The 27348-nt window shown below is 37.1% G+C and overlaps 1 protein-coding gene across 1 annotated transcript; it reads right to left on the bottom strand.

Moving 5' to 3' along the window:
- Positions 1-2340: 2340 nt before the first annotated feature.
- On the bottom strand, positions 2341-26181 carry LOC135745245 (uncharacterized). Its single transcript, XM_065263575.2, has 2 exons — positions 26108-26181; positions 2341-5661 (listed from the first exon to the last, which is right to left on the bottom strand). Exon 2 carries the CDS (start codon positions 5653-5655, stop codon positions 4858-4860), a length of 798 nt encoding a protein of 265 aa, XP_065119647.2. The 5' UTR covers positions 5656-5661; positions 26108-26181; the 3' UTR covers positions 2341-4857.
- Positions 26182-27348: the final 1167 nt, after the last annotated feature.

The following is a 27348-nucleotide window of genomic DNA, read 5'->3' as shown; positions in this document are numbered from 1 at the left end:
TATTTAAAAATAATAAAGATAAAAATACTTGCCACTTGCCAGTGTTATGATTATAGACTGTAAGAAATATGGATGTAGTGTCCATGAAGTCACCTATAGGTTTGTGAAGAGCTTTTTTTAAACCAATAGTTGGGGGGGGCCTGCTATTTTAAATTTAAAAGCCCTTTTGTTAACTTCATTTAAAATGTTGGAAGTGCTATGATCTGCATGCAGCCTTTAGATATATTTGTAATAAGCTGTTATTTAAAACCCCCCAACCTAAAAAATGAACTTTTAATCTCCTAAGACCTGGTGTGTCCACATATGTGGACATCACATTTTTTGTTGTTTGCACCATAGTACTTAATTAGGGCGCACTCACATTATCCAAACCAAACCAAGCCCCAGCGCGATTGTCACCCCTCCCTACTCTCCCAGGTGCACGCACTCACACTGTACTTCTTATCGATCCGAGTCCGGGCGCGCTTTCGTCATTAAGATGCGATTGTTTTGAAAAAGCTGGAAGTAAAGCTCTCTCTTAACACTGGAACCCACCGTAATGTTAAGTCTGTGTTTTTTATTCGGAGTCGTTTGGTGCGCGATTACAGACAGCCCTCTCACATGTCATCATATTGCTTAGTTGGTCTGTCACGTGTGCAGCTCAGACATTCACGTAACCCCGCGCATCAAAAGGTTTTTACGGAGGCAGATGAAGGTGAGTGGTCGCGCAACTGACGTCTTCACCTTTTGAATCGCGCTCAGGCGTGATTGTGCTCACACCACAGCCTTCCGCGCCTGAGCCCAAGTGAACCGCGCTCCGGCCCACCTCGATTAACCAATCCGCACCCGGGCACGGAACAGGACGATCACACTTGTCAAACAAACCAGGCTTTGGGGGTCAAACGCGCCTGAGCGCGGTTTGGTTTGGATAGTGTGAGTGCGCCCTTAGTGTAACTGGAACATGTTGTACACAAACGTGGACAATTACACTGCCGCATGTTCAAAGAAAAATATTTGGTGATTATATTTATCGGTTCTTCCTAACCCTAAATAGCTGGAAGAAAACTAAAATGCAAGCCAAACCAAAGATCAGGTCTTAGGAGGTTAAATGTGTTTCTATCAGAAAATGAGTTGCCAGTGTGTGCAGAAACATCCTGTAATTATACAAATCTATATTTTGTTTTTTGTGTAATATCCTTTAAACTGCAACAGTCACACAAAACAGGCTGTTGGGGATCCCCTATCAATGTGATGTCACATTGATAACACCCGAACCATAACCACTCACAGACTCCACCTTATAAGTACGTAGTTCAGCCTTCTGCCAGAGACGCATGTTTTGATGTAGTCCAAAGCATATGTGTAAGCACTACCCCATACTTTGCTTATGGGTCGGGTAACAGAAACTTTCTTAGCATTTAAAGAAACACACAAAAAAACAGCAATTTTTTTATTGCAGCCCCAAATACACATCGTATAATGAAAGATCTGTGGTGTATTTTGAGCTGAAACTTTAGAGACTAGGATTCCTTTAAAATGATATTTGTCATAAAACTTTTTTTTTAACTAGATGATGATGACGACAGTGTTCCACCTACACAAAAAATGGCATGTATTCCAAGCAGACCCACATGTGAGTTAATTGTTTTGATGAGCTTAGTTATCCAAGACTTCTGGTTGTGGCTGTTTAAATCCACCGAAGTTTTGCACCCGTCATCAAACTTTTCCGTGTTAGTTCAAGTAAACTCCTTCTCGTTGATATCCGTGTCCATTTTCCATTTTCTCTTTCACGGAGCTAGTTTTTCCATCTAAATTTCTTCAAACCCTTTCTTTCCATGAATTAGAGCGTATTTGACTCGGACAACAATCAGCCTCTTACAGTATCGTCCTTTAAATGTATTTATTATCAAAATTACTGGAAAAAGAACTAATGTTTCAGGTCAAAAAACTGTGATGCTCCTATCTTTCTTTCACTCAAAAACTAGGTCAACTGGAGCTTCAAAATAAAAGTTTTCCAAAATTGCAAATTACACATAATATTTTTGCTCATTAAACACAGATTTAAACAAACTATATATGAATTAACTATAAACTCTGAATATGGCTCTTACAACAACATAATGAAATAAATAAACAGACAAGGAAGCAGGATTGACACGTAAATTTTATTATTATTACCAGAAAAACAGCAATATTACTGAAATAAACTCTGAGGTAAAGACGCCAAACACGTTGTTAACAGCACTTACATGTAAGGGATAATGTAGAGGCAGCCGGTAGTTATCGGGAAATAAGCCCCGACAGTGTGATCAGGACCCGACGCGAAGCGGAGGGTCTTGTATCACACTGAAGGGGCTTATTTCCCGATAACTACCGGCTGACTCTACATTATCCCGCTTATTACACGGCTACTTGTCACATAAGAAAAAAAACTGGACATGAATATGAATTTGAAACATTTTATTGGCATATTTGTTTAAATTAACATTTTTATCCTTCCGCGAAACTTTGCACAGATGCATAAAATGATCGTAATACCTTATTAAGATCCTCTGCTTCATACTTGTCTGTCTCCATTTTTTTCTCTTTTAGCCAGTCTTTGAGAAGTTTTAATGCCCATTCTGTATTTTTTTGTGTGTTGGCTTCGTAGCTGTCATGCTCTATTTTGTCAAGTTCAGTCTCGCTCTCTGTGTCTTGTCGTGGTTGTCCAGTGTTTGTCACAAGATGGCGCCAAACAAACAGTAATCTTTATTGGCGCGGAGCGATCTTACTCGTAAAAGTAGTACCGGCTATGCGTTATTATTTTGGAGCGGTTATTATTCGAAAAGAACGAACCTGCAAATGTCTCAACTGACCAATCAGAATCAAGCATTCCAGAGAGCCGTGTAATAAGTCTAAATAAGCAATAACAGTGGAAAAACATTATTATCTCTCAAAACTTTATATGACAAAAATTATATTTACAGGAAATATTCTTACAGTTATTCAAAGATGCACACATTATTCCATTTATCACTTTCTGTTTATGAGCACATTCGACTAATATGATGGCTCGCTCTGTTATGTAATAGCTGATTGACAGGTGCGCATCCCCATCTTTCAAACAGGTATCATTTTGTATAGTTACTCATTTAGGAAAATTAGCCATGATTTTATTATTATTTTGAATTATTTTTTGGCAGATTGATTACAATTTGTTTCACCCTAGTTTTACTACAAATACTAGACCAGGGTTCCTCAAATGTTACCCTGGAGGGCCGGAGCACTACAGAGTTTAGCTCCAACCCTAATCAAACTTACCCACCTGTGGTAACCACCATGTTCTAGTGATCATGAAGACCTTGATTAGCTTGCCCAGGTGTGTATGATCAGGGTTGGAGCTAAACTCTGTAGTGCTCCAGACCTCCAGGGTAAGATTTGGGGAACCCTGTACTAGATCTTAGTATTTTTTTTACCACGGAGGGCCGGTGGTCTACAAAATTTCCCGGTAGATTTTTTGGTCCCACTCCGCCCCTGGACTCTTAATTCATGATATGCTTGAGGTCACTGACAAAATTTTTAAGAAAGACATGTCCTTTTTATGGCATTTACATAAAACAAAACACAGACTTGATTTTACTTCATAACATAGTTGGAGTAAATTTAGATAAAACCCATGTTAAAACTTGAGGCTTCCGTTGTTGTTTTGTTCCCTGCTCTGTGGCTCCGCCCTCCACGTTGTCACTATTCCACTACATCACAACGCAATGTTCCTATGGCAATGTGTGCTCACTACACTAAAACTCTGTCCTAAAGGCAGTGGCTTTCAAGATGGCGTTGTTACCAGAAGCTTACTGTTTCTTTGTATATAAAAATATATTGTTTGGTTCACATTCCAATGCAAAATTGGACAATGTTCAATGTGTTTAGTCGAACAGTTGGGGCACTTGGCTATCATGTTTACTGCTGCCTAACATCCAATCACAACAAACAGTCCTGCAGCAGATTTGGTCTAGCACTGATCGCAGTTTTAAACAATATTAAATACATGTATAATTTACAATTTTCTTTTTTCATAGTAATCCAGACAACACTCAAATCTAATTCTCTACTTTTCCAAAACACGTAGAAACCCTGTAGTTATTATAGTTTATATGAAGTTGTAAATATGGATATTTTTCTTACAAAATCACATCAAAGTATTTTATAAACCCACTGGAGCTGTGTGGAATACATCTGTAAAGGATTTATGCACTTTTTTGGCTACAGAAGTTTTTCCTTGTCCCTTAAAAGTATCGTTATAAAGTTTGGAAGATAATTACATTTTTTATATAACTTTGAATGTGTTCGTCTGAAAGAAGATGATCATATGCATCTCGGATGGCTTGAGGGCCAGTAAATCATGGGGTAAATCTTTATTATACCGTGGAGTATCACTTTAAAAAATGTTGAACCTGAGGATATTACTTTCAGCAACATGATATTTTATGTCCCCAAACAGAACACGTGTAAAGCTTTTCACTGGCATTATTTTTTCTGGTGTCTTTTTAGGATCAATGCGGAAACAAATGTTTTTCTTACAGTTATTCAAAAATGCACACATTATTCAGCATATGATTTAAATATTAGACAAGAGTATTCATATCGGCAATGAACGTCTCATATGGCAATAAATATCCACACATAACTTAACATAACAGCATAATGAAATAAATAAACAGAGAAGGAAGCAGGATTGACACGTAAATTGTATTATTATTACCGGAAAAACAGCAATATTACTTAAATAAACTCTAGTCTATTAAACAAGTCTAAATAAGCAATAACAGTGAAAAATAAAACTATACAAATACAAATAGGATCAATGCAGAAACAAATGTTTTTCCACAGTCGTCACAGTTAAATTATTTTTTTTACATTATGAGTGCGCTCATGGACTCTGAGACTGGATGCATGTGTGAAACTCTTTTCACACAAAGTACACGTGAAAGGTTTCTCTCCTGTATGTATTCTCAAGTGATCTTCCAGAAATCCTTTTTGTATGAATCCCTTTCCACATTGAGGACAGGTGTAAGGTCTGTCACCAGTGTGAATTGTTATGTGACTCTTAAGATGAGCTTTCTGTGTAAAACTCTTTTCACACTGAGGACAGGTGTAAGGCTTTACTCCAGTGTGTAATGTTATGTGATACTTAAGAAGTCTTCTCTTTGTAAAACGCTTTTCACATTGAGGACAGGTGTAAGGTTTCTCTCCAGTGTGAATTAGTTCATGCAACTTAAGGGTTCCTTTCTGTCTGTAACTCTTTCCACACAGAAGACAGATGAAGGGCTTTTCTTCAGTGTGAGTTCTCAAATGCCCCTTAAAGTGACTTGAATCTGTAAAACTCATTCCACACTGAGTGCATTTAAACGGCCTCTCTCCAGTGTGAATCCTCAAATGTCTATTAAGATCACTTGTACGTGTAAAACTTTTCCCACAGTGCTGGCACATGTACCGTCTCTCTTTAATTTTATTGCTATGATGTCCTTTATTTGTTGACTTCTTTCCACACTGATGGGAAATGAAAGAATGATCGATTCCTCTTTCCTTAGTTATTGTTTGTAAACAATCAGAAGATTTTTCTTCAGTGATGACATCACAAGGTTTTTGTTGTATCTCATCCACTACAAGTTCTTGAGGTTCCTCTTTTACATCCATCGTTATCTAAAATAAACATAACCAAAGGTCAAACATGTATTTAAAAACAATCAATCAAATTCAATGTAGGTTTTAACTCTTTCCCTGCCATTGACGAGATATCTCGTCAATCTGCAATACCGCTATTATCTAGGGCAAACAGCTGTATGTCCGTGTATGTTTTAAAGATCGCTCTGCATCTGATCTCTATCAAAAGTCCTTCACAAAAATTGAATTATCTCAGCGTATTGCTCAACATTTTGTGTTTTTGACGTACACTGTAAAAAAAATCCGTAGAAATTACAATGTTATTGCAGCTGGGTTGCCGGTAATTTACCGTAGATTTACATTTATGTTATTTACTAGCAATAGTTGGCTCAAAGTTAAATAAATTTTAAATATTAAAAAGTCTTTATCTTTACATAATAAAACTATACAATAACAGCCTCATGCAAAGCATTCTGGGAACCAGAAATCATCATCAACCTTTTTCTGTTTTTTGCTTCAGATTTTGTTTCCCAGAATGTTTTGCTTGATGCTGTTTTTTCAGTTTTACTCTGTAAAGATAAAGACTTGTAAATGTTTAATTTTCATTTAACTTTGAACAAAATGTTGCCAGTAAAAAACATAAATTTAAATCTACGGTAAGTTACCGGCAACCCAGCTGCAATTTCTACGGAATTTTTTTACAGTGTAACCTACACATATTTGAGAGGTGATAAAAACAGAACACATGAAGGTAGGATGAAACAGATTTTTTAGTTTGAAAGCAGAGGGTCTGTTCTTTTATTTAATATATTATATGTTTATATATTTAAAAAGGAGCATTTTCTGGAAGGCATTAAACTTTTGTGAAAATCATGAAAAATGCTGGCGGTGAAAGAGTTAAAAACTATAGCACAGAGGTCAACTATCTGTTTTAATGTGATTGATGATGAATTATTGAAGATTATTTTCCCTAATACTGTAACCATAGGCGTAGCTTGACATTTGAGCTTGGGGGAGGCAGACTAGTTTATCATAGAATCTATACAGTAACATGTGCCATGATTTTTATGCAAACTAGATAATTAAAATTATTAACATTTTTGTTGACTCAAAATAAAAGCCTGAATGTTAGATAAAAATTAAACATGATAATGGTTTGCAAAGGTTTTTGTAACTGTAACACACAGTTAAACGAAAAGAATGGGGACCATTTTTATTAATAATACTACAATCAGTGAAGTTACTACCACTTTATCAGTTTTTATTATAAACAACAAAAAAATAAGCATCCTAAATTACAATGAATTACAGTTTGACAGTAAATATAAACAACAATTATATTTAAAGGCAGGATAGGCAGGAATTATCTAAAAAACTTTTTTACAAATTTGTTTAATCTGTCTTTATATACCAATACATAAGTAAAATGTAAGTACTCTGAAAAAGAGAGTATAAAAATCGAGTGTCTGTAAACCTCTCACCACTGTTTTAAACACAGCTTACTTTTCCATTCACTCCACCCCCTCCCTTCTGGGTTTCTTCTAAAGCCACGCCCCCAAAACACATGAACGCGCGACCCTGACCGGCTCTGCTGGGAGCGCGGTGCATGTAGTAACATCATGTCACAATCACATGTAATAATACACGTAACTTCATCACTATGAATATAAACAAATAGGATGGCTTGTGTTTTGCATGGAAGAGTTTCCGTGATAAAAGCATTGTTGACTCTGATGAGGACTACACTCCGGAGACAACACCGCTACCACATTGTCGACTCGAGGAAAAGCCACGCGTTATTTACTCTTGTTCGATTGCTTCGTTTATTCCTTTGTTTGCCTTCGCTGACTGCATATGCAGGTACTGTGAGTTCTAAATGCTCTTTCTCTGCCATACTTTTGCACTTCTTAAAGTGCCTCGTGCACGTTCAAACAATCGGGTGTGCACATGTGTGGGCAGATCCCATAGCAACAGGGGTGGTGCCATGATTGCGAGAGAGAGTGATAGTCGCGCAAGCCAATCATTTGTTTCGTCCCGAATGGAAATAATGAGCTGTGTTTAAAACAGTAGTGAGAGGTCTAAAAACACTTGAGTTTTTTACTTTCTTTTTCAGCGTACTTACATTTTAATTGTGTACTGATATATAAAGACAGTTTAAACAAATTTGTAATAAAAAGTTTTTTAGATAATTCCTGCCTATCCTGCCTTTAAGTTAAGAGGCTTAATGGCCTACACTGCAAGAAATAATCCTAGGTTTAGTTTTTTTTTTTTTTTGCTTCTAAAACAACACAATTCGATGCCTAATTCAAAATACAAAGAAAATTTAGTCAATTGCTTTTTATGTTTGTTCTAAACTGTTTTTTTTTCTAAAAATACTTTTTACTACTTTGTTTGCATGTTTAAAGTTTGGCTATAGTCATAACCTGCACCCGACATGAGCTTCATTTTAATTCCAAACCCCGGCCGCACCGCTAATTTATTCTCTATTGATGCCTATTAATTCCCAACCAACAAATGACATGATAATATTATTCCACATGTTACATTAAATATTGTGCGTTTCACCTGCGGGTACCCGCCTGGTTGCAGGATTTGGCCCTGATGTTCCATAAACAGTATTCAGTATTTATCCTCCCTTTTGGTTTTGGACAAATATCCTATCATTTAATGTGAAACTGAAGCGCAGCAGTGCATTGCCCTTATGTTTAGCCTAGAATAACTAATGGGCTGATAAATTGATGATATGAGTGCAATGATTCCAAAAAGATTTATTTTATTATTTTTCTCTAAACAGAGACATAATCATCATGTTCTGTTGATTTGCACATAAAACTAAACCCCTGGGGAATTATATTTTAGGAAATGTATTTATAAATGAGTGAACAATGCAAATCATGCAAGAACGTTATTTCTCTATTTAAGACAGTCTGACAGGGCGGACCTTAGGTAGCTGGATTTTGCCAGCTGCAGCTGTGGGTTTTGTCTAGAAGGGATACAGGAAACGTCGAAAAGTTTAGGATTAGATTTGGAGGTAGGATTAGGATTAAAACACTGGTCCTGGCAAGATGGGATACAGCTACAGCCTAAATTCCGTGAAATGTTGTGTTCAGGGATAGGTTTGGGTCAAGGATTAGGATAAAACAGCACTAATGATTTCATTACTTGTATCCCTTGTAGCTACAACCGCAAGCGTGGCAGGCAGAATGCATATAGCGGAAACACTGAAGTGACGTTACTGAGCACCACGTTTTGATAAATACACATTATTAACAGATTAATGTTTTTTACAAAGTGTCTTGCGAAGTAACATTTTAAAATTAATATGTTTGATATGGACGTGGAATATAACTTATTTTATAAAAATCCTTTTAGCCCACGCAATTAAATTAATTTTTGGGTAATTGAACAACGCCGGCGTCGAGATTCTCGACACAAACTTGAGGCAGCAAAAAAGAAACCAAACATGAGGCAGTCAAAACGGAGTGGAGTGTGGGAGCATTTTAAATTATTAAATGATGACAAAGACGTCCAAAGTAAGCTACGATGAACTACAACAGCTCTAGTTCTAAGATACCACCTTCATAACTTGCATGCAGCCGTACGTGTTAGCTGCTGTGGTGGGAAGGTGAGTATGTGATCACAGGAAAGCAGAGGGCATTAACTACAGGGTGGGTCAGAAATAATTTTCTTAATTAATGTAAGTTTTATTTGCTGCTTTAAAAAATATTGTTTCATATCATTTGTTTCTTAATTATAATCAATGTTTTGTTGATATGTTTTGTGAATATGGGTATAATTTAATAAGAACTTTAAAAGCTTCACCGTGCATCTCATTGTTGCGTAACAAATACACCTAGGGGTGTGACGGTCATTATATAACCGTGAGACCGACGGTTATAGTTGAACACCGTCATTAGAACTCTATAACCGGCAAAACCGTGTTATTAAAATATTTTTTAAAACATTTTTTATCATAAAGAATTTTTAAATACTATTTAAAACAACTGTTAACAGTCTGTGTTACACGCCCCCTCACGTTCTCACGCAGTGAAAAATACAGAGCGGAGCAGACACTGACAACGCGCTGACATACAGGACAGACCAGGTTACTTTTCGGTTACTTTTGAGATTTAACATATTAAACAAAGTCTCACCTTTCCAATCATCTCTTCCGAAGTTCCTTCTAGTTAATTTATAGCATCAAATAAACATGAATGACCATGAGAAGGAATGTTGTTTTAACCGCGGAAAGGCGTCAGTACACTCCGCTTTTCAAGTTCAAATCCTCCCATGCTAATCTACTAACTCTCTTGAACGCACATTCACTGCTAGTTGTCTTGCTGTTAATTTTAAAGAAACGTAGAGCAAGTAGCTAATCAGTGTCTAGTTTATTCAAACGCCGGGTGAGCACTGTGCAGCGCGTCTGCGGAGAGTGTTTGCTGCGCGTGGCCATTGTGCTTTTACACCGGCTGCGTTTAATAACAATCTCAAGTTCATATTACTTTCTTTTACCTGCGCATTTATGAGCAAAACCTCTTCAATACGCTTTTAATCCACATTGTTTTCGTGCTGTTCTGGTCCATGTAATGACAGATATAGACACAATTACAGACATAAAAAGCCCAATGCACAAATCTGTTTCTCTGAAGATTATTAAAATAGATGATAGATAGAGGATTAATTTATGCTGGGCAGAGAGTGACAGCGCAGTCTTCTGGCAACAGTGTGTTTTTTTAATATTTCATTGCTTTCTGTTAAATTGTTCAAAGTTATTACTGTTTAAAACACACTTGGCATCACATTCATGATTTTATGGTAAAATGACACTTTCCCCTCAATCCACGAGCATTTAAACGAGCAAAACGCCCCCCACAGACGGTTATGTGATGAACCGTCACATTTGACTCACGTCATAACCGTCATCACAAATTCTGAAACCGGCACACCCCTAAATACACCACGCCGAAACATGCAGTGAGTCTCACTTACTTTTCAAAAACCAGCCTTGCAGTGCCCAGAAATAAAATTTACATGCGCATTCAGAGCAAATTAAACAGCACATTTGATTTCGGTGTGCTTATGGCTTTTAAATATCAACGTTACATTAATTTTAATAGACTACTTTAGCCGGTCACGCTTTTTGACGGAGGATGAGTGTGAGGAAACACACAAGCACAGAGAACAGTGACAGGTAAAAGAAAATATCATCTATAAGATCATCAATATGAACAATATGAACAATTCAAACTTTTACAAACATTACAGCATAAAATGGCTGAAGAGGAACTCGCAACATTAAAGCAAGAAGCATTTATGTAGGCTAAAGCTATAGCTACATCACCTCTTATGTTTCAGTTTAGTTAGACTAAGTTTATTATGCAGCGCTTTTTACATCCGAATCTCACAAAAAATATAAACAAATAAATTACGTAAAATGTCCTTAAATATGCATAGTTAATATACATATATTTAATATAATATATATTGTGTTTTTTGTTTTGTTGTTTTTATACCTCGTGAGGTGGGGAATCCGCGCAAATAAGCAGTCATTTAAAACAATCTATTGTATTGATTAATGGAGCAATGTGGCGGGAAATATTGCGAAGCTCAGATATTGTCATATAATGAACAAGATGTGCCGACGCATTTGTCATGAAGCGCCGTCGTGTGCTTGCACTGCCCTTTGGTTTCTGACTGCCGCGCATGACAGAAGAGAAGCGCATACGAGCATTGGTAGCCGTCACCGGTGCTGTTAATAGCCTAATTTTTTTGAGCTGCCAAACTCACTCTGTTGAGACGTTATAATAAATGCATCTTTGAATAGAGCCACCATGCTCGCGGTGTCTGTTTCTGATGATTTAGCCACACATTGAATTGTAAAAAAAAATATTTAAACCTCCTCATATGCAAGTTTAAATTTAATCCCGGAGATTTAAAACAAGAGTTTAAAGTAATGGAGCAACAGGATTAAATATAATCTAGTTTTACTGTACAATTTAAACCTGGATCAAAATGACAGTGTAACCCTGATTATTTTTATACAGGTTTAAAGTTTGGTTTAAGTTTGGTGCAACAGAATTATTAAATATAAGCCTTGATTTAAACCAGATTTAGGTCTAATCCTTGTTGGTGCAACCCACCGTTATTGTTTCACATGCAACAGGTCAGCCAGTGCACAATTATTTTTTTTGCATTTAAATTTTCTGTGGATCAGGGCTCAAAATTGTGACTGTTTTGGTCGCATATATGACCGAAATTTAATCTGTGCGACCTTAAAATATATTTGAGAGCATTTTTGCGACTGCCTATTTTGTTGTGGTGCGACTTGATTTAGATTGTTATGTAATGTTTGAGAGAACGCTGAACCTGGAACAGCATACACAAACAAATTTCACCATTAAGTTCTTGCATTTAATGAAGAGCGCAGATTGGCTAATATGAATGTCTTGTTGCCGTGCTACGTTGGAACGCAAAGCACGAAAATGTGAAAAAACGAACCCAAGCATGAGGAGAACGAGCCGACTACAGCCAATGTTACTACTGTATTAATTCAGAACGTTAGGGTGTTTTACAAAGTCATGACTTTGAGCAATTTTACAAAAAGCAATGAAATATGTAAAAACACACTGTTGCCAGAAGACTGCGCTTTCATTCACTCTCTGTACAGCAGTAAATGAGTCCTCATCTATCTTAATAAACTTAAGAGAAAGAGATTTAATAATGTATGTGCTTCTTAAGACTAATTGTGTTTATATCTGTCATTAAATGGACTAGAACAGCACGAAAACAATGTGGATTAAACAAATCAAGTTATAAAAATTACACTGTGTGACCATCAAAAGGCACATTGAAGAGGTTTTGCTCATAAATGCATGCAAAATAAAGTAATTTGAACTTGAGATTTTTATACTGTTACTAAACTGCACAGTATGAGCTGCAAACGCTTTATTGAATGCTACCTCTGACTAAGAATGCATTATTTTGCACTTGTATAGTCTTTTTTATTTTAAAATTTCAAGAGCAATCAACACATATTGAAATGTTAACATTCAGATATGTAAATCATCATGTATAAATTGCTATTAGTTAATTAATGGAGAGATAATTGAGAATCGAATCGAAGTCGAATCGGACTGATAAAATTAATCGTTAGATTAATCAATGCATCGGAAAAAGAATCACAAGATTAATCGTTAAAAAAAATAATCGTTTATCCCAGCCCTAGTATAATTGTTTTTATTTAATACATTTTAAATTTAAAATAAAGTAGAAACTGTTAACATTAGTTAACGCACCATGAACTAAGATTAATAACAATATTGATTTCAGCATTTTTGTTTATGTTAGATAATGCATTTACTAATGTGAACAAATACAACCTTATTGTAAAGTGCTACAGAAATTTATTTCATATTATTCAGTACACATAAACAAATAATCCAGGGTTTGTTCTGTTCACAGTTTATAGTCACAACTCTTATATATATAAGGAATTAGATGTCATGTTTGGTGCACTCGGATGAAACAGCTCAGCATTTCAAGTAGGGCTGGGCGGTATACCGGATTTAGGGGATATATCGACATGGGTTCCCGACGCGATGCGGAATTAGCCAATACCGTTATCGATATGGTTTAATGCAACTCAAGCGCGCATACACGCGCTCTGCGCGAGCCCGCCCGTCACAGCAAGTATGCGACATGGAGAAGCACGCAGAAACTCTGTGACGCTTGGATGCGCCACATGCTGCGGCTGCATGCACTCTGAGGATTGTAATAATTGAGTTCAAGACTAAAATAAAATGTCTCCTCAACCTGCTTTTACAGAGATATCATTGGAATTAAGTTACCGCTGCATATGTGTGCTTTCATCCCAACAACATGTCTGACGCTCCATCACAACACCTATTTATCTAATCGCTATTGCAGTTATTTTTCATCACTATTATAGCAATATCAGGTGAGTGATCCTGCGTTTATACTTTAGTTCGACGGGACAAGTGTGTAGATAAAACAGAAACTCTGAAGGACTAGAACTTTTTCCTCAGATTCAAAGCATAACAGCCACAAACAAGTATCCATTATTTAATTTTAAAACGTCACTTTAGAATTAGTAACGAATGACTGTGCTGCTTCAGTGAAGCTATTAGTGTGAATTAATGAGATTATTATTAAGAAATAATAAGGGAGGATGTGTGTGAATGAAACAAAGACACTTTAAATGTGCTGAATGTGTGCGCGTTATAGTTTCAGTTTCCACATAGCCAATCAGATTCCAGAACCACATCTGTTCTATAAACTTAATTTTTTTGGATCATATGTTTTTAAGTTTTTTCAATTTTTGTGACTGGAATACACTGTAAGGACAAAAGGACTGTGACACCCCCTTCTAATGAAGATGTTTGACTACTTTAGTAAATTCTGTGAACACAAATCTTAATGCTACAGACAGTTCAGTATATTAATGAGAATTGTGTGTTTCTAATTTTATGGATAATAATTTCAATAGTATGGGCAGGACACTTTTCTATAATTATTAGGGGTCAAGCCCAGAATGGGCGAGACCCCTATTGGGATTGTTAGTTTTCTTATTATTATTATTATTATTATCTATTATTCTTCTTCTTCCGCCATTGCGTCTATGGCAGCCCATAGAACCGTACGTAGGAAAGTTATGAAATTTGGCACACTCATAGAGGACATTCCAAATAGTCACCACACCAAATTTGGAGTGTCTATGTCAAACCCAATAGCGCCACCAACAGTCCAAATTTTCACTTACATTTTTGGTTATAACTGCTGACCCGTACGTCATAGAAACGCAATTCTTGTTTCTTCTGATTCCTTGGCTCATGCCGATTCGATTGCACCATATGACGTCATTTCCGTTATGCTAATTATTTCGATATTTTGAATTGTTTGTAAAACCTACTTTTTCTTGGAATTCGTGTTGATTCACCAATCCGTTACCGTATAATGGGTCAATGAATTTTACGTAGAGCGCGAAAAAACGGATTTGAGGCTGTATCTTTACCAAAGTTAAGCGTTAAGCAATCGATTCTTAGGGTTCCGATTCGATTCAGAATCAATTCTTTACGTACTAATTTGCATATCTGTGATGTCATTACGTCACATTTGCTCTCAAAGCCAGGTTAATGATGTTTGCACTTTTGCTACTAGTCTCTGAACTGTCATATACTGTACTTTAATATAACTAAGGGATAAATAATGTCATTCTATACATATGTCCTGTTTCTGTTGTAAGACATTAAAACCAGTAAAAATAGTAATTAAATGTGACACATTAATTCTATATGTTAACAGTCTTTAACTTCCACGAACTGAAATGTTAAGCATCTAACATCATCATTATACACAGTGATTGGCAGTATTACTGTATTTATCTAATGCAGTGCACCCAGCGACTGAATAACAAACAATGTGCATATTTTTACAGAACTATTCATGTTATATCTAAGAAGTCAGGGGATGGTTTAGGGAAATGATATTAGCACAGTCAGAAGAGTCATTAAAATAAATGCGCTGTTTCTCCCTGCCGCTCACTGAACAGAGAAAAGGCAGAGAAAGACTATCCCAAAGTGTATCTTGTTTTCTAGCAGTTTAGAATGAGTCAAACAGGGCTGTTCTAGATTTTATTTCTTTCTCTTCTGCTCTTGTAAGCTCCGCTATGCGCTCGTGCACAGTGTTGGGGTAATTACTCAAAAAATTTAATTAGTTACTAGTTACTTCTTTAAATGTTAATGAGATTACTTTACTATTTACTGCATTTGAAAAGTAACTTCACTACTTATTACTTTACTTTCCTTTTTCTTAATTTACCACATAGATACATGGACATGGTTTAGGCGGGTCGGCTGCTGATGAGTGACTCCTTTAAATCAGGGGTCCCCAACCTTTTTTCACCACGGACCGGTTTCAGCTTAAAAAAAAATTTGCGGACCGGGGGTGAGATTGGGGGGGTTGGGGTCGCTGGGTTGCTGTTCAAACGTGCTGAAAATCCTCCTTTTCGAAATTTACGTTTTAAATGGAAGTAAAGATAACAACCATACATTAGGAAAATTAATAATTGCTTTATTTAGGCTATAGTATATTTTCGATAGACGTGTAAAACCATATTTTGGTGGATGGTTTTTACTTTCATTGTTTTTACTAGTTTGCCTGCCCATTTAGTCTTAATAATTAATGGAACATAAACGAACTTGGCTTGCTGTTCTCGAAGGCAGCTCGAATCTTGGTCGGGCTCGAGACCCAATTCCAAGTAACAGAAGAGAAGAAAAATGCAGTGAAGGAGGAGAGATGCCAGAAGAATTGCGGCTCGGAGACTCACGTTTACCATGATTAATGATGATAATAGTTTATTTTGATCATGGTTCTACGATCGATGGATAATTCTGAAGTTGTTTTAAAGAAGAATAAAATAATTACTTTTCAGTCATTTGCGCTGTCACACATTTGAACGTCTCCGCATATGTACATCATTGCGACGTACATTTGCAAATGATTCATAAAGTCATACCTTCGCAATTCTTTGATCGATTGTGTTTTAGAAGTACTTTATGCTCAAACTCAAATGACAGCAATGTGATCGCTGATGCGCTGGTAGAGAGAGAGAGGCGGAGAAAAAGAGAGAGAGCGCGGCTCTGTTCAAAAGTGGAAATGATTGATGTTATTTGAAGTTGCCTCTTACAGTACAAAATACCCGATTAAGCTATTACGTGGCTAATATACACATTTTTTCGGGACGTTCTTGCGACCCGGTGGCAACTTGTCCACGACCCAGTACGACCCGGTGGTTGGGGACCTCTGCTTTAAATGACCGGTAAGCAGGATATTTCACCACAAGTGTTGTATTGCCATTCTGGGCTTACAAATGCTTAGACAGGTTGCTCATCGCGTTGTCAGCAGTTGAAAGACACTTGTCGTGTGGGCATAGTGTGCATTTCACACGAATATTTTGGTCCTTTCGAGCAATAAGCTGAAAGTAATGTAAATATCGCCCCAGTGGCTAAAACCCTCCGTCTTCATTTCCCGCTCCCCTTTGCACCAGCAGCTAAGTCAAAATCAATCTCTATGGCAACGGCACACGTACAGGCACACGCATGCACGCACCACTTAAACAGACAGAACTTTACACCCAGGCAAACACTGCTTGGGTAACGCAGGAAAGCGCGTTCCTATAGTCTAGTAAAGTAGTGTAGTTACCAATATTATTAGTGTAATGCGTTACTTTACTACGTTACCCAAAAAAGTAATATAGTTACTGTAATCCGTTACTTTGTAACTCGTTACCCCCAACACTGCTCGTGCAGTGCGCGCTCTCTTAAGTTGTCCGTGTGCAGCACCGCTCCCCCAGATGTGTTCCGCCTTTTGGTTCTGATAACGTCACGTTATTATTTTGTAAAGTAACATTTAAGAATCGATTCTTGACATTTGTGTATCGATTCAGAATCGGCCCACGTCCGAATCGCAATTCATCTAAGAATTGATTTTTTTGTCCCACCCCTAACGGTTATCCCTTTCTGATTTGTGCGTTAACGTGACCTGGGACTTTACTTACAGCACATATTTATTGTGTCTTTGCAATTTCTGTTAAAACCAACGTGCCTGTACTTGTTGCTAAGTGATGGGTAAGCACACAGTTAAGGTTGCCAGATTCGCTTATGAAAACCAGCCCAATGGAAGTTTAAAACTAACATAAAAGCATCCCAATGACAATTTACAGCCTAAATACCATTAAATAATAAACGCAAACCTTTCATATTTAACCCACAGAAAGATTCAACTCGCTGAAATAGTTTAAACTAGGGCTGCACGTTTTCAAGTTTTTAATTAACCGTTAACCGACACCCTTAGCGGTTAATACTCGGTTAACCATTTTATGCGTGCCGCAACCCAGAGATACAGACACACGAGAAAGGGGTAGTTAATTTTTAACACCTTTAATAACTGGTTGGACCACATTTAAAACGAAATTAATTTATAGAAATAAAACGCAGTGGGAAGGACAGAGCAGTTTAAGTATGTCACTGACTTTTGCATTCACCGGGATGGTAGGCTGGGCGAAGGTACTCGCAGGCTGCGCGGCACCTCTATATGATGCCCGGGTGTTGGCTGGGTTTGTCGCGATAGTCGGTGAAACGGTGATTATCGGTGCTTCAGCCTCTCACCGGTTAGATCACTTGCCCACCCCAACACCTTCTTTCACAGTCGTTTTGATATTTTCTTGTAATTAAATCATCTAGTTTTGTTAGAGAGAGAAAACACTTACAACTGAATGTGTCTGATGCCTGAAGCGGAGCTGAACGCGCGTCACGTCACAGAGCAGCCGCAGGTGTCAGATTTCATTTATTTCTGTCAGTTTGCGAGGCGAGCTGAATGACCAGAAGACAGCAGAAGCCGCGTGCGTACTTGTTTTTGTTATAATGTACATGATGTTTAATATAAGCAAGATCGTTTTGTTGTATTTTTTATCAAGAAAAATAATAAACCCATCATTCAAGCAGCGCTTTGTGGAGGAGTAGCCGGTTGCACTGCTTGGAACTGGCGAGTTCTGCGAGAATTACCTGCCCACATTGACTCAAGCACTTAATTAAACCAGCTGTTGCACTCACATTGCACGCAAATTCATACGCTATTTAACGCAGCTTACGCAAGCGCTGCATTTAAACAGTTGCGTAATTCAAAAGTGAAAGTAAAATGCGCACGTCTGCATGCATTAACAGGTGGGAAAATTCTGTCACCTGATGCCACTTAACCGATAAAAATGTTTCACTCGGTTAAACAATTTTTAACGGTTAATCGGTTAACCACGGACACCCCTAGTTTAAACGTAGCATAAATTTGAAGTCCGCAAAAAATCAGAGGACTTGCCAATGCAGCACACAGCATCTCTCATCAAGTTCACACTCTGGATAAATGTACAAAGTCATAGTTGTGTTGGAGAAAGTTGTTTTTGAGAAGTTTTCAGATATAGGCAAAGAAAACACAATGCTATTTTATTACTTGTTATGAAAGACATGTTATGAAAGACATGAAAGCTGCAGAATGTACAGCACATAAACCCGTTACATTGTTGCATGTTCGTTTTCTTCAGGGCTCAACGCAAATAATTTTTTATACTGGCCCGGTCTGGCCAGTGGTTCAGGTTTTCAATTGCCCTGCTAAAATGTTCATTTGCCCCCCCCCCAAAAAAAAGTCATGATCACACATTTAAAAATAATATTTCAAAAGTCAAATATAATTGAATACATATAGAACAAGCATGTTTCAATGAAAAAAGGCACCCAAATTTTCGGCTTAACCTGTAAACTGACAGCAAACTGTGCAAAATATTGCATCGTTTCTTTCGTCGTGTTTTACCCAAGTAAACGTCTGCTTCCAAGATGTTAAATAATATACATTGATGAAAATATATTTTAGTGACTGAGGGTGAAGCACGGTACTGGCCCGATCGGGCAAGTGACAATACTTTTTACTGGCCCGAACGTCTCTCACGCTTGCCCCGGGCAGTCCTTTTTGTTGAGCCCTGATATATCTAAAGAAGTGTCTACTTTTAAATGAACCAATTCATATCTTAAAACATATATTCTCTCAGTATATAATATTAAGGGTGTCACGTAGGGATGCACCGATAGGATTTTTTTGGGCCGATACGGATACCAATTTAAACAGACAACTTCTGGCCGATACCGATAATAAACACTTGTATACAATACTATACAGGTCTATTAGCTAGTATATTTCTGCATCAAATTATTTTTACTGAACATGGATTGGATCTAATTAACATTCAACTGACCAATATAATAAGAGAGGCACAAATTAAGCTAAAACAAATATAATAAGACAGCATGACAACCTTCAAAGGTGGTTTTTGCTATTCAGCATTTATTTTATTAACAACATTAACAAATTTTTTACATATAATGGATTTCTTTATGCAGGTAATTAATAAACAATCGGTATCGGCCTTTCTCATGCTATTGCCGATATGCCGATGGTTTCAAATTCATCAAAAATCGGCCGATAAATATCGGCGGCCGATACATCGGTGCATCACTAGTGTCACGATTTCGAAAAATGGGATCGTCGATGCTGCCACGCCCCCATGTCCGGTTGGCTTGTCAAGCGGGGGAAAATAAACCTCTCAGAGGTGCCTTTAAAAACATTGGTTGAGCGGAACGCAATTTATATTTTAAACACGAAGGATGTATTGCTACAACTCATTGTAATGCATATCATAAACAGGATTACTACCTAGTGATCTGCCTTTGGACAGAGCCCAGCTCTCTGCACGTGCGCGAGAGAGCCGCCAAGATGAAGCGGGTTATATTTTAAACAAAAGGGATAGTTTGCCTCAGCTCGCATGAAACACTTAAAACTGAACAAATAGTGAGCTTGAAGCTCTAGTAGAAATCAAATCGAATATTCGAAGCTTCGGAAGGAGGGGCTGAACATATTTTTTCTCTTTAATAAAGGCAGGAATCTCTGTGTGTGTGTGTGTGTGTGTGTGTGTGTGTGTGTGTCTACAGTTTTATTATGTGACGGATGTGTTGCTGCGGACCCAAGGGGGTGTAGTGCCTTTTTTCGTGCAATATGGACATGTGACACGTTTAGAATTAACAAACTTTTAAAATACTACAGAACAGCGCAAGCCGGAAGCGGCGTGCCTGTCACGCGTCCTGCGAGAACAGCATTAGTGAAACAAAACAGAGCAATACTTTTAATAAGGTAGCCTAACATTTTTCTATTAAACAAACACTCCCGTATCAGAAATTTGCAGCCCATAATTACCGACTACGTAAAGGGTAGGCCATTTAAATAAAACAACGAAAATACATGAACGAAGTTCAACAAACTGTAATAAAATGGTAGCATACTTTCAAAATCAAGTTTATTTATAACAATTACACCATCCAATATGTTTTTTCATCAGCAGAACAATAAAGAAGATGTTTGCAGAAACCCCAGTGCTCCGTCATGCAAGTCAACCGATTCGCCACTTTAAGAGCTAAAGCATATATATCCAATACAAAAGTAATGCCCCATAACTCTGTGTGACATATTGACGTCTTGTGAAGCAAATCAATCAGTTTTGCAAGAAACTGAACGTTATTTACAACACTATTAGTGTGAATGCCAAAGCAGGAAGCGTTTTCCGTTTGAGCCGATCTCTTCCACTGGTGGCGTTTGGTGGCTGTTGGCTATGGATGTTGGTCTCTCTGCGCCACCTATAGAGCGGGAGCGTGAAGCGCACTTCCTGCATTAATGCTGTAAAATATTTATATATATATTCGAATCTCAAAACTGAAAATCGAATGTCAACCCTCGGAACGAATATTCAAATATTCTGGTCCAGCCCTAGTGCTACTACACTAGTGGCAAGACGGATCACAAAACTTATCACGGATCCGTGGTTTTATTAAAGTCAATTTTATTTTAAAATGCGCTACTTTGGATGGCTCTGATACAGCTGCCGCGCCGCCTCTCTGTATTCACCACTCTGCAAACTTGCTCAATGTCCCACCCACAGCGCTATCTGATTGGTTACACATCCGGTTACACCTCACAAGTAATAGCCTATCAACACTTGCGAGTGTTGTCGAAACGAAGGAAGGCAGCATATTCAGCACCATATTATTCAGCATATTAATAAAGCGAGAATAAACATCACAATCTGAATATCTGTTTATGATGACATTGACAAGCAGAGTTAGTGCCCCAGTCACACCACTGAGAATGGCCGAAGTAACACATAGGATAAACGCTGAGGAGGCGTTTAGCGAGGCGCTGGCGCGTCCAGTTTGCGCAAATGAGGCTAATTGACTAACAAGTAATGCATCTGTCTTTTCTATCATTCCACTGTAGCTCAGCATCGTGGTGTAAAATTAACGTTATAACTTTAAAAGCAGCAGTAAAACTGTTTCTACTGTAATGGTTTAACTTTGCAATCAATACATTTTTCATATTTATGTTTTAGTTGACACTACGTTGTGCCATATAGATTTGCCGTTCAAGATTTAATTCTTGCGTGTTTTTTCGTTGTGCATGATCACAGTTCATATGTGTGGGGAAAGATAAGCTATTAGAGTAAAAAATATTGTGTTAGGTTGCTTCATGAGTTAATAAGAATTTTTTTACAATTCCTGCAAATGCAGTGTTGAGTTCATGTTCTCATGATTTATTTTTATGAATTAAAATGTTTTGAAATGTGCTGTGGACAGAGACGCATTATGTCAAGAATTATAAACAATCGTCAATAAGCTCATAATTTGTGCTAAAATAGTCTTAGGGGTGGTTTCCCGGACAAGGATTAGCTTTAGACTGGACTAGACCTTAGTTAAATTAGGATATTAAAGTCATTTTTAAAAGCATAATTTATAAATAAACATTACTGGTGTGCATCTTCAGACACAACACTCACAATTATATATTTTAAGGTATGACAGAGCAAGTTGTTTTCGGTCAAGACAACACTAACATTTTAGTTAGTCTGGGACTAGGCTTAGGCCCTGTCTGGGAAACCACCCCTTAATGTTAATTAGAAATATTTGAATTAGAAATATATAAAAAAATAATAATAATATTACAATGATTACCAAATTTCTCTCTCATATTGGTCTTCATAACCACTGAAAACAGTCAAAAAAAGTTAAAACTAGTGGTGGGTACAAAATGACTCATGACAAAATATGGTGGGTACTAGTGGTGTCCATGGTTAACCGATTAACCGTTAAAAATTGTTTAACCGAGTGAAACATTTTGCTCGGTTAAGTGGCATCAGGTGACAGAATTTTCCCACCTGTTAATGCATGCAGACGTGCGCATTTTACTTTCACTTTTGAATTACGCAACTGTTTAAATGCAGTGCTTGCGTAAGCTGCGTTAAATAGCGTATGAATTTGTGTGCAATGCGAGTGCAACAGCTGGTTTAATTAAGTTCTTGAGTCAATGTGGGCAGGTAATTCTCACAGAACCCGCCAGTCCCAAGCAGAGCAACCGGCTACTCCTCCAAAAGAAATACAACAAAACGATCTTGCTTATATTAAACATCATGTACATTATAACAAAAATGAGTAAGCAAGCGGCTTCTGCTATCGTCTGGTCATTCAGCTCGCCTCGCAAACTCTGACAGAAATAAATGAAATCTGACACCTGCGGCTGCTCTGTGACGTGACGCGCGTTCAGCTCCGCTTCAGGCATCAGACACATTCAGTTGTAAGTGTTTGCTCTCTCTAACAAAACTAGATGATTTAATTACAAGAAAATATCAAAACGACGGTGAAATGTGTCTGGGTGGGCAAGTGATCTAACCGGTGAGAGGCTGAAGCACCGGTAATCAACGTTTCACCGACTATCGCGGCAAACCCAGCCAACACCCGGGCATCATAGAGAGGCGGCCGTGGAGCCTGCGAGTGCCTTCGCCCAGCCTACCATCCCCGCGAACCCAAAAGTCAGTGACATACTTAAACTGCTCTGTCCTTCCCACTGCGTTTTATTTCTATAAATTAATTTCGTTTTAAATGTGGTCCAACCAGTTATTAAAGGTGTTAAAAATTAACTACCCCTTTCTCGTGTGTCTGTATCTCTGGGTTGCGGCACGCATAATATGGTTAACCGAGTATTAACCGCTAGGGCTGTCAAATTTTTATTCGAATTTCGAATATTCGTCGAATGTAAAAAAATATGCATATTCGAACTTAAAACTTTGCATTCGAATTTTACCTGTGTCAGGAAGCTCACGCAACATGATGATGACGTAACTGACGCGGATTATTATACAGAGCGTTAGCGGCTCAGCCAACTATGCGGAGCAAGCCAGCGTTATTCATTTGAAAAATAGCAAGAAAAGACAGTGGGGATTACGAGTCGGACAGAATACATATTAAAAGGGCTGTGTGATGCTGCTTTGGTTTTTGGAGCATCAACTGGAATTCATCCGCAAAGTGAAACTAACTGAGATGACAGAATTAGTGTCGTCTGCTTCTAAATGCAGTTTTAAAGTTTAAAATAACTGATCAACACGAAAGTGCCAAAATTCAGCTGCTTGTTTAGCAACATTAAAACCATATGTGCATCTACAGAGTCCACACCGCATATGAGAGAGTTGCAATGTAACGCCGCGGTGGCTTTATTTTAACTGACTGGAAACTTGACTTTCACCTGGACATTTGATATGCAAGTTTTTCATCAACATTATCTGCGTGAAATATAAACATGATGATCATCTGCCAACTCGACTGTTTCAGCATGTACAGTTAATAACGGAGAGTCTGCTTTATTAACGACTTCGCTCTGCGCGTAAGTTAAACATTTCTGTTCTGTACTTTATTACTCGCATATATTTCTACATATCTTCAACCAAGGAACACACAAAATATAATATAAGTTGTTGTGAATAGTGTTTAAGCTTGACAAAATTTAAATGACTAATGATCTCTCCCACTTATTTTGGCTTAAATAAAGATTCATTCGTTTTCATACTTTATTAGAAACACGTAAATTTATCTACTTATATAAAATGCCCTATATTAATATGCATTGTCTATGTATGGCATTCGTACATTTACAGGTGCACAAATATACTGGTTAATTTTGATTTCATTAAGACACCGTTATGTTCTGTATTGACTGAGGCTCTGTACATTTTTTTGTAAATTTAATTAATGTATAACACACGCTGGCTGTTGAGGCATTTTGCACTTCCAGATATCTATGTGCACTTTTGTTCCTTTGCATATGAATTTAAGAAATTATGTTTAATTTATTAGTGTTTATAACATTCATTTTAACAAAAAATATGCTGTGCATAATTTGTTTATATTATTGGGGCTTTGTGCTGCGCCCTCTTGTGGGCTTTTAGGAGTATTTTCTCCAAGATAAAGTAGGTCTTTATAATTCGAATATAATTCGAATTTTATTATTTTTCAAGGACGAATTTCGAATGTACTTGTTCAGCCATTTTGACAGCCCTATTAACCGCTAAGGGTGTCGGTTAACGGTTAATGAAAAACTTGAAAACGTGCAGCCCTAGCTCATATCAGCCCATAATATCAGATGTACAGAAATTTGCCACTCACTCTAGCCTTTAACTAAATGCTCACACGCAGTTTTAAATTATGAGCAATTTAAAGTTAATAATGTTAAAGTGAAAATGCCCAGAAGATAACAACACATCAAGTCTTGATAAGACAGAATCTTGTTTATAATTAAGTTATTAATTTTATAGACAATTGAAGCTATAGTATGCCTTCATTGTATTTTGTATTTATTCATACATTGGGCAGAGTTAGCCACGCCCACTTATTTGCATTCCGCAGAATAGACGGAATAGAAATATCTGTTGCATCCCACATTTTATTCTGCGGTAACGGAATATACCTTCATACAGCCCAGCCCTAATTCAAACTAGCCTGTGAAGTACATTAGCGTTAATAAAATAAATATTAAAGTTTTGTATAGGCCTACTTGGTGTTTGTCCATAATGACATTTTAAAAAATAAGTGTGCGGCAGAAAGTGAGTCCAGAAAACAAACGAGTGAAATGTAAATGATAAAACAGAACATAGATGAGGATAATCTTCTGTGGTGTTTGTTGTACACATCCTCGTTTAAAACTAAAAGACTAAACTTGAATTGATTTAATCATCTTCTCTATAAGATCAACAGTAACTTAAATACGTTCACGTTTGTATTTTATTGAGCTTAACATCTGATCTGATCAGACAGTATGCAGTGTTTCAGTCAGGATCACAAATACAGTACAGAAATATAACAATGACAAAGTCATTTAAAGTAATCCTCATGTGAAAGTGCATTGAAACATTAACACTTGTTGATGCTAAAGACTGAATTACTTTCCTCTTCTTCTCTATAAAAACAGTAAAACATTCATGTTTGTCTTGAGCTTAACATCTGATCTGATCAGACAGTATGCAGTGTTTCAGTCAGGATCACACATACAGTACAGAAATATAACAGTGACAGCGTCATTTAAAATACTCCTCATGTGAAAGTGCACTGAAACATTAACACTTGTTGATGCTAAAGACTGAATTACTTTCCTCTTCTTCTCTATAAAAACAGTAAATACATTCATGTTTGCCTTGAGCTTAACATCTCATCTGATCAGACAGTATGCAGTGTTTCAGTCAGGATCACACATACAGTACAGAAATATAACAGTGACAGCGTCATTTAAAATACTCCTCATGTGAAAGTGCACTGAAACATTAACACTTGTTGATGCTAAAGACTGAATTACTTTCCTCTTCTTCTCTATAAAAACAGTAAATACATTCATGTTTGCCTTGAGCTTAACATCTCATCTGATCAGACAGTATGCAGTGTTTCAGTCAGGATCACACACATATAACAGTGACAGCGTCATATTAAATAATTCTCATGTGAAAGTGCACTGAAACATTGACACTTGTTTAAATGATGATAAAGAGTAAGAGTATAGTTACCGATGCACGTGTGTGAAGTTATTTTCCTGTTCGCTGTTGCCGTTCATCAGTGCTGCTGTTTCAGCTTCTTCTTCTTTAGGTTTTATGGCGGGTTGCGAAACCACTTCATATGTGCATACCGCCACCTACTGTGCTGGAGTGCACAGTAAAATAAACTAAGCACTCCTAAATCATATTAGTATATAACTCAGTATTCCGTTTTACTGGCTTAGATTTAAACATCGTGTTCTTAGACATGTAATAATAACTTGCTTTCTTCTGCTTCAGTTGTTAATTATTTTGCCCATATTAATGTTTTTTTTTTTAATCTTGTAATAACTGTATGACATGTATGGGTTAAGCATTCAACTTTAGATCAATAGAATTTAAGATCATAAGAAATATTTTAGTAACCCTAAAGTCTTAACTTTGTATTTATATTATATTTGTTACTTTTCATTCTGATGCAATATGTTAACATGATAATTTTGCACTGTATTGCTACCTTGCAGTCAGTAACTTTACAAAGACAATGATGAAATATAATTTGTACCTGCAAAGCAAGAGAAAATTTCCAAAGACTACTAAAATAAGATTGCCATTAAGGTACTGGCTAGTGAACATTGTATTGTATTTTATTTTATTACTGATTAGAAGTGGAACTGATGATTCTTTTCTGTTGCTTTAAGAAAAACAATATAAAGCATGATTGCAAGATCAAGTTCATAAAGTAAGTTCAAAGCTTAAATGCAGCTTATGTCTCATACCATTATAAGATGTTACATTACTATCATAATACAGCAGAGCTCTTCAAATCTGGTCCTGAAGGGCCACTGCACTGCAGAGTTTAGCTCCAGCACTGATCAAACACACCCGAGTAAATGAATCAAGTTCTTCATTATCACTTAAAAAATCACAAGAAGGTAAGTTTGATCAGGCTTAGAGCCTAACTTTAGAGTGATTGCCCTTCAGGACCAGATTTGGAGAGCCCTGTAGGCTAACACCTATATCATGTCTGATCACCACATAAATTATTATTTTTAATGTAAGCCATAAAGTCACATACTGTTTTTGAATCTGTTTCTAATTACAAGGATGACACATCTAACAATGAAAATGATAATAGTTCCTCATGCTAAAACAACACCACATAGTGGACCAACTGCTAATAAGCCCAATGGAGAACAAGGGATATGTTTCTGAGGGACCCAAGAATATAAGTCTAGTTTTAAGACCAAAAATATCAAATCTAAGTGATTTTG

This window comes from Paramisgurnus dabryanus, chromosome 11 (genome assembly GCF_030506205.2).
Source record: "Paramisgurnus dabryanus chromosome 11, PD_genome_1.1, whole genome shotgun sequence".
NCBI lineage: Eukaryota > Metazoa > Chordata > Actinopteri > Cypriniformes > Cobitidae > Paramisgurnus > Paramisgurnus dabryanus.
The sequence above is the reverse complement of the archived record's forward strand: the minus strand, read 5'-3'. Positions and strand labels throughout refer to the sequence as shown.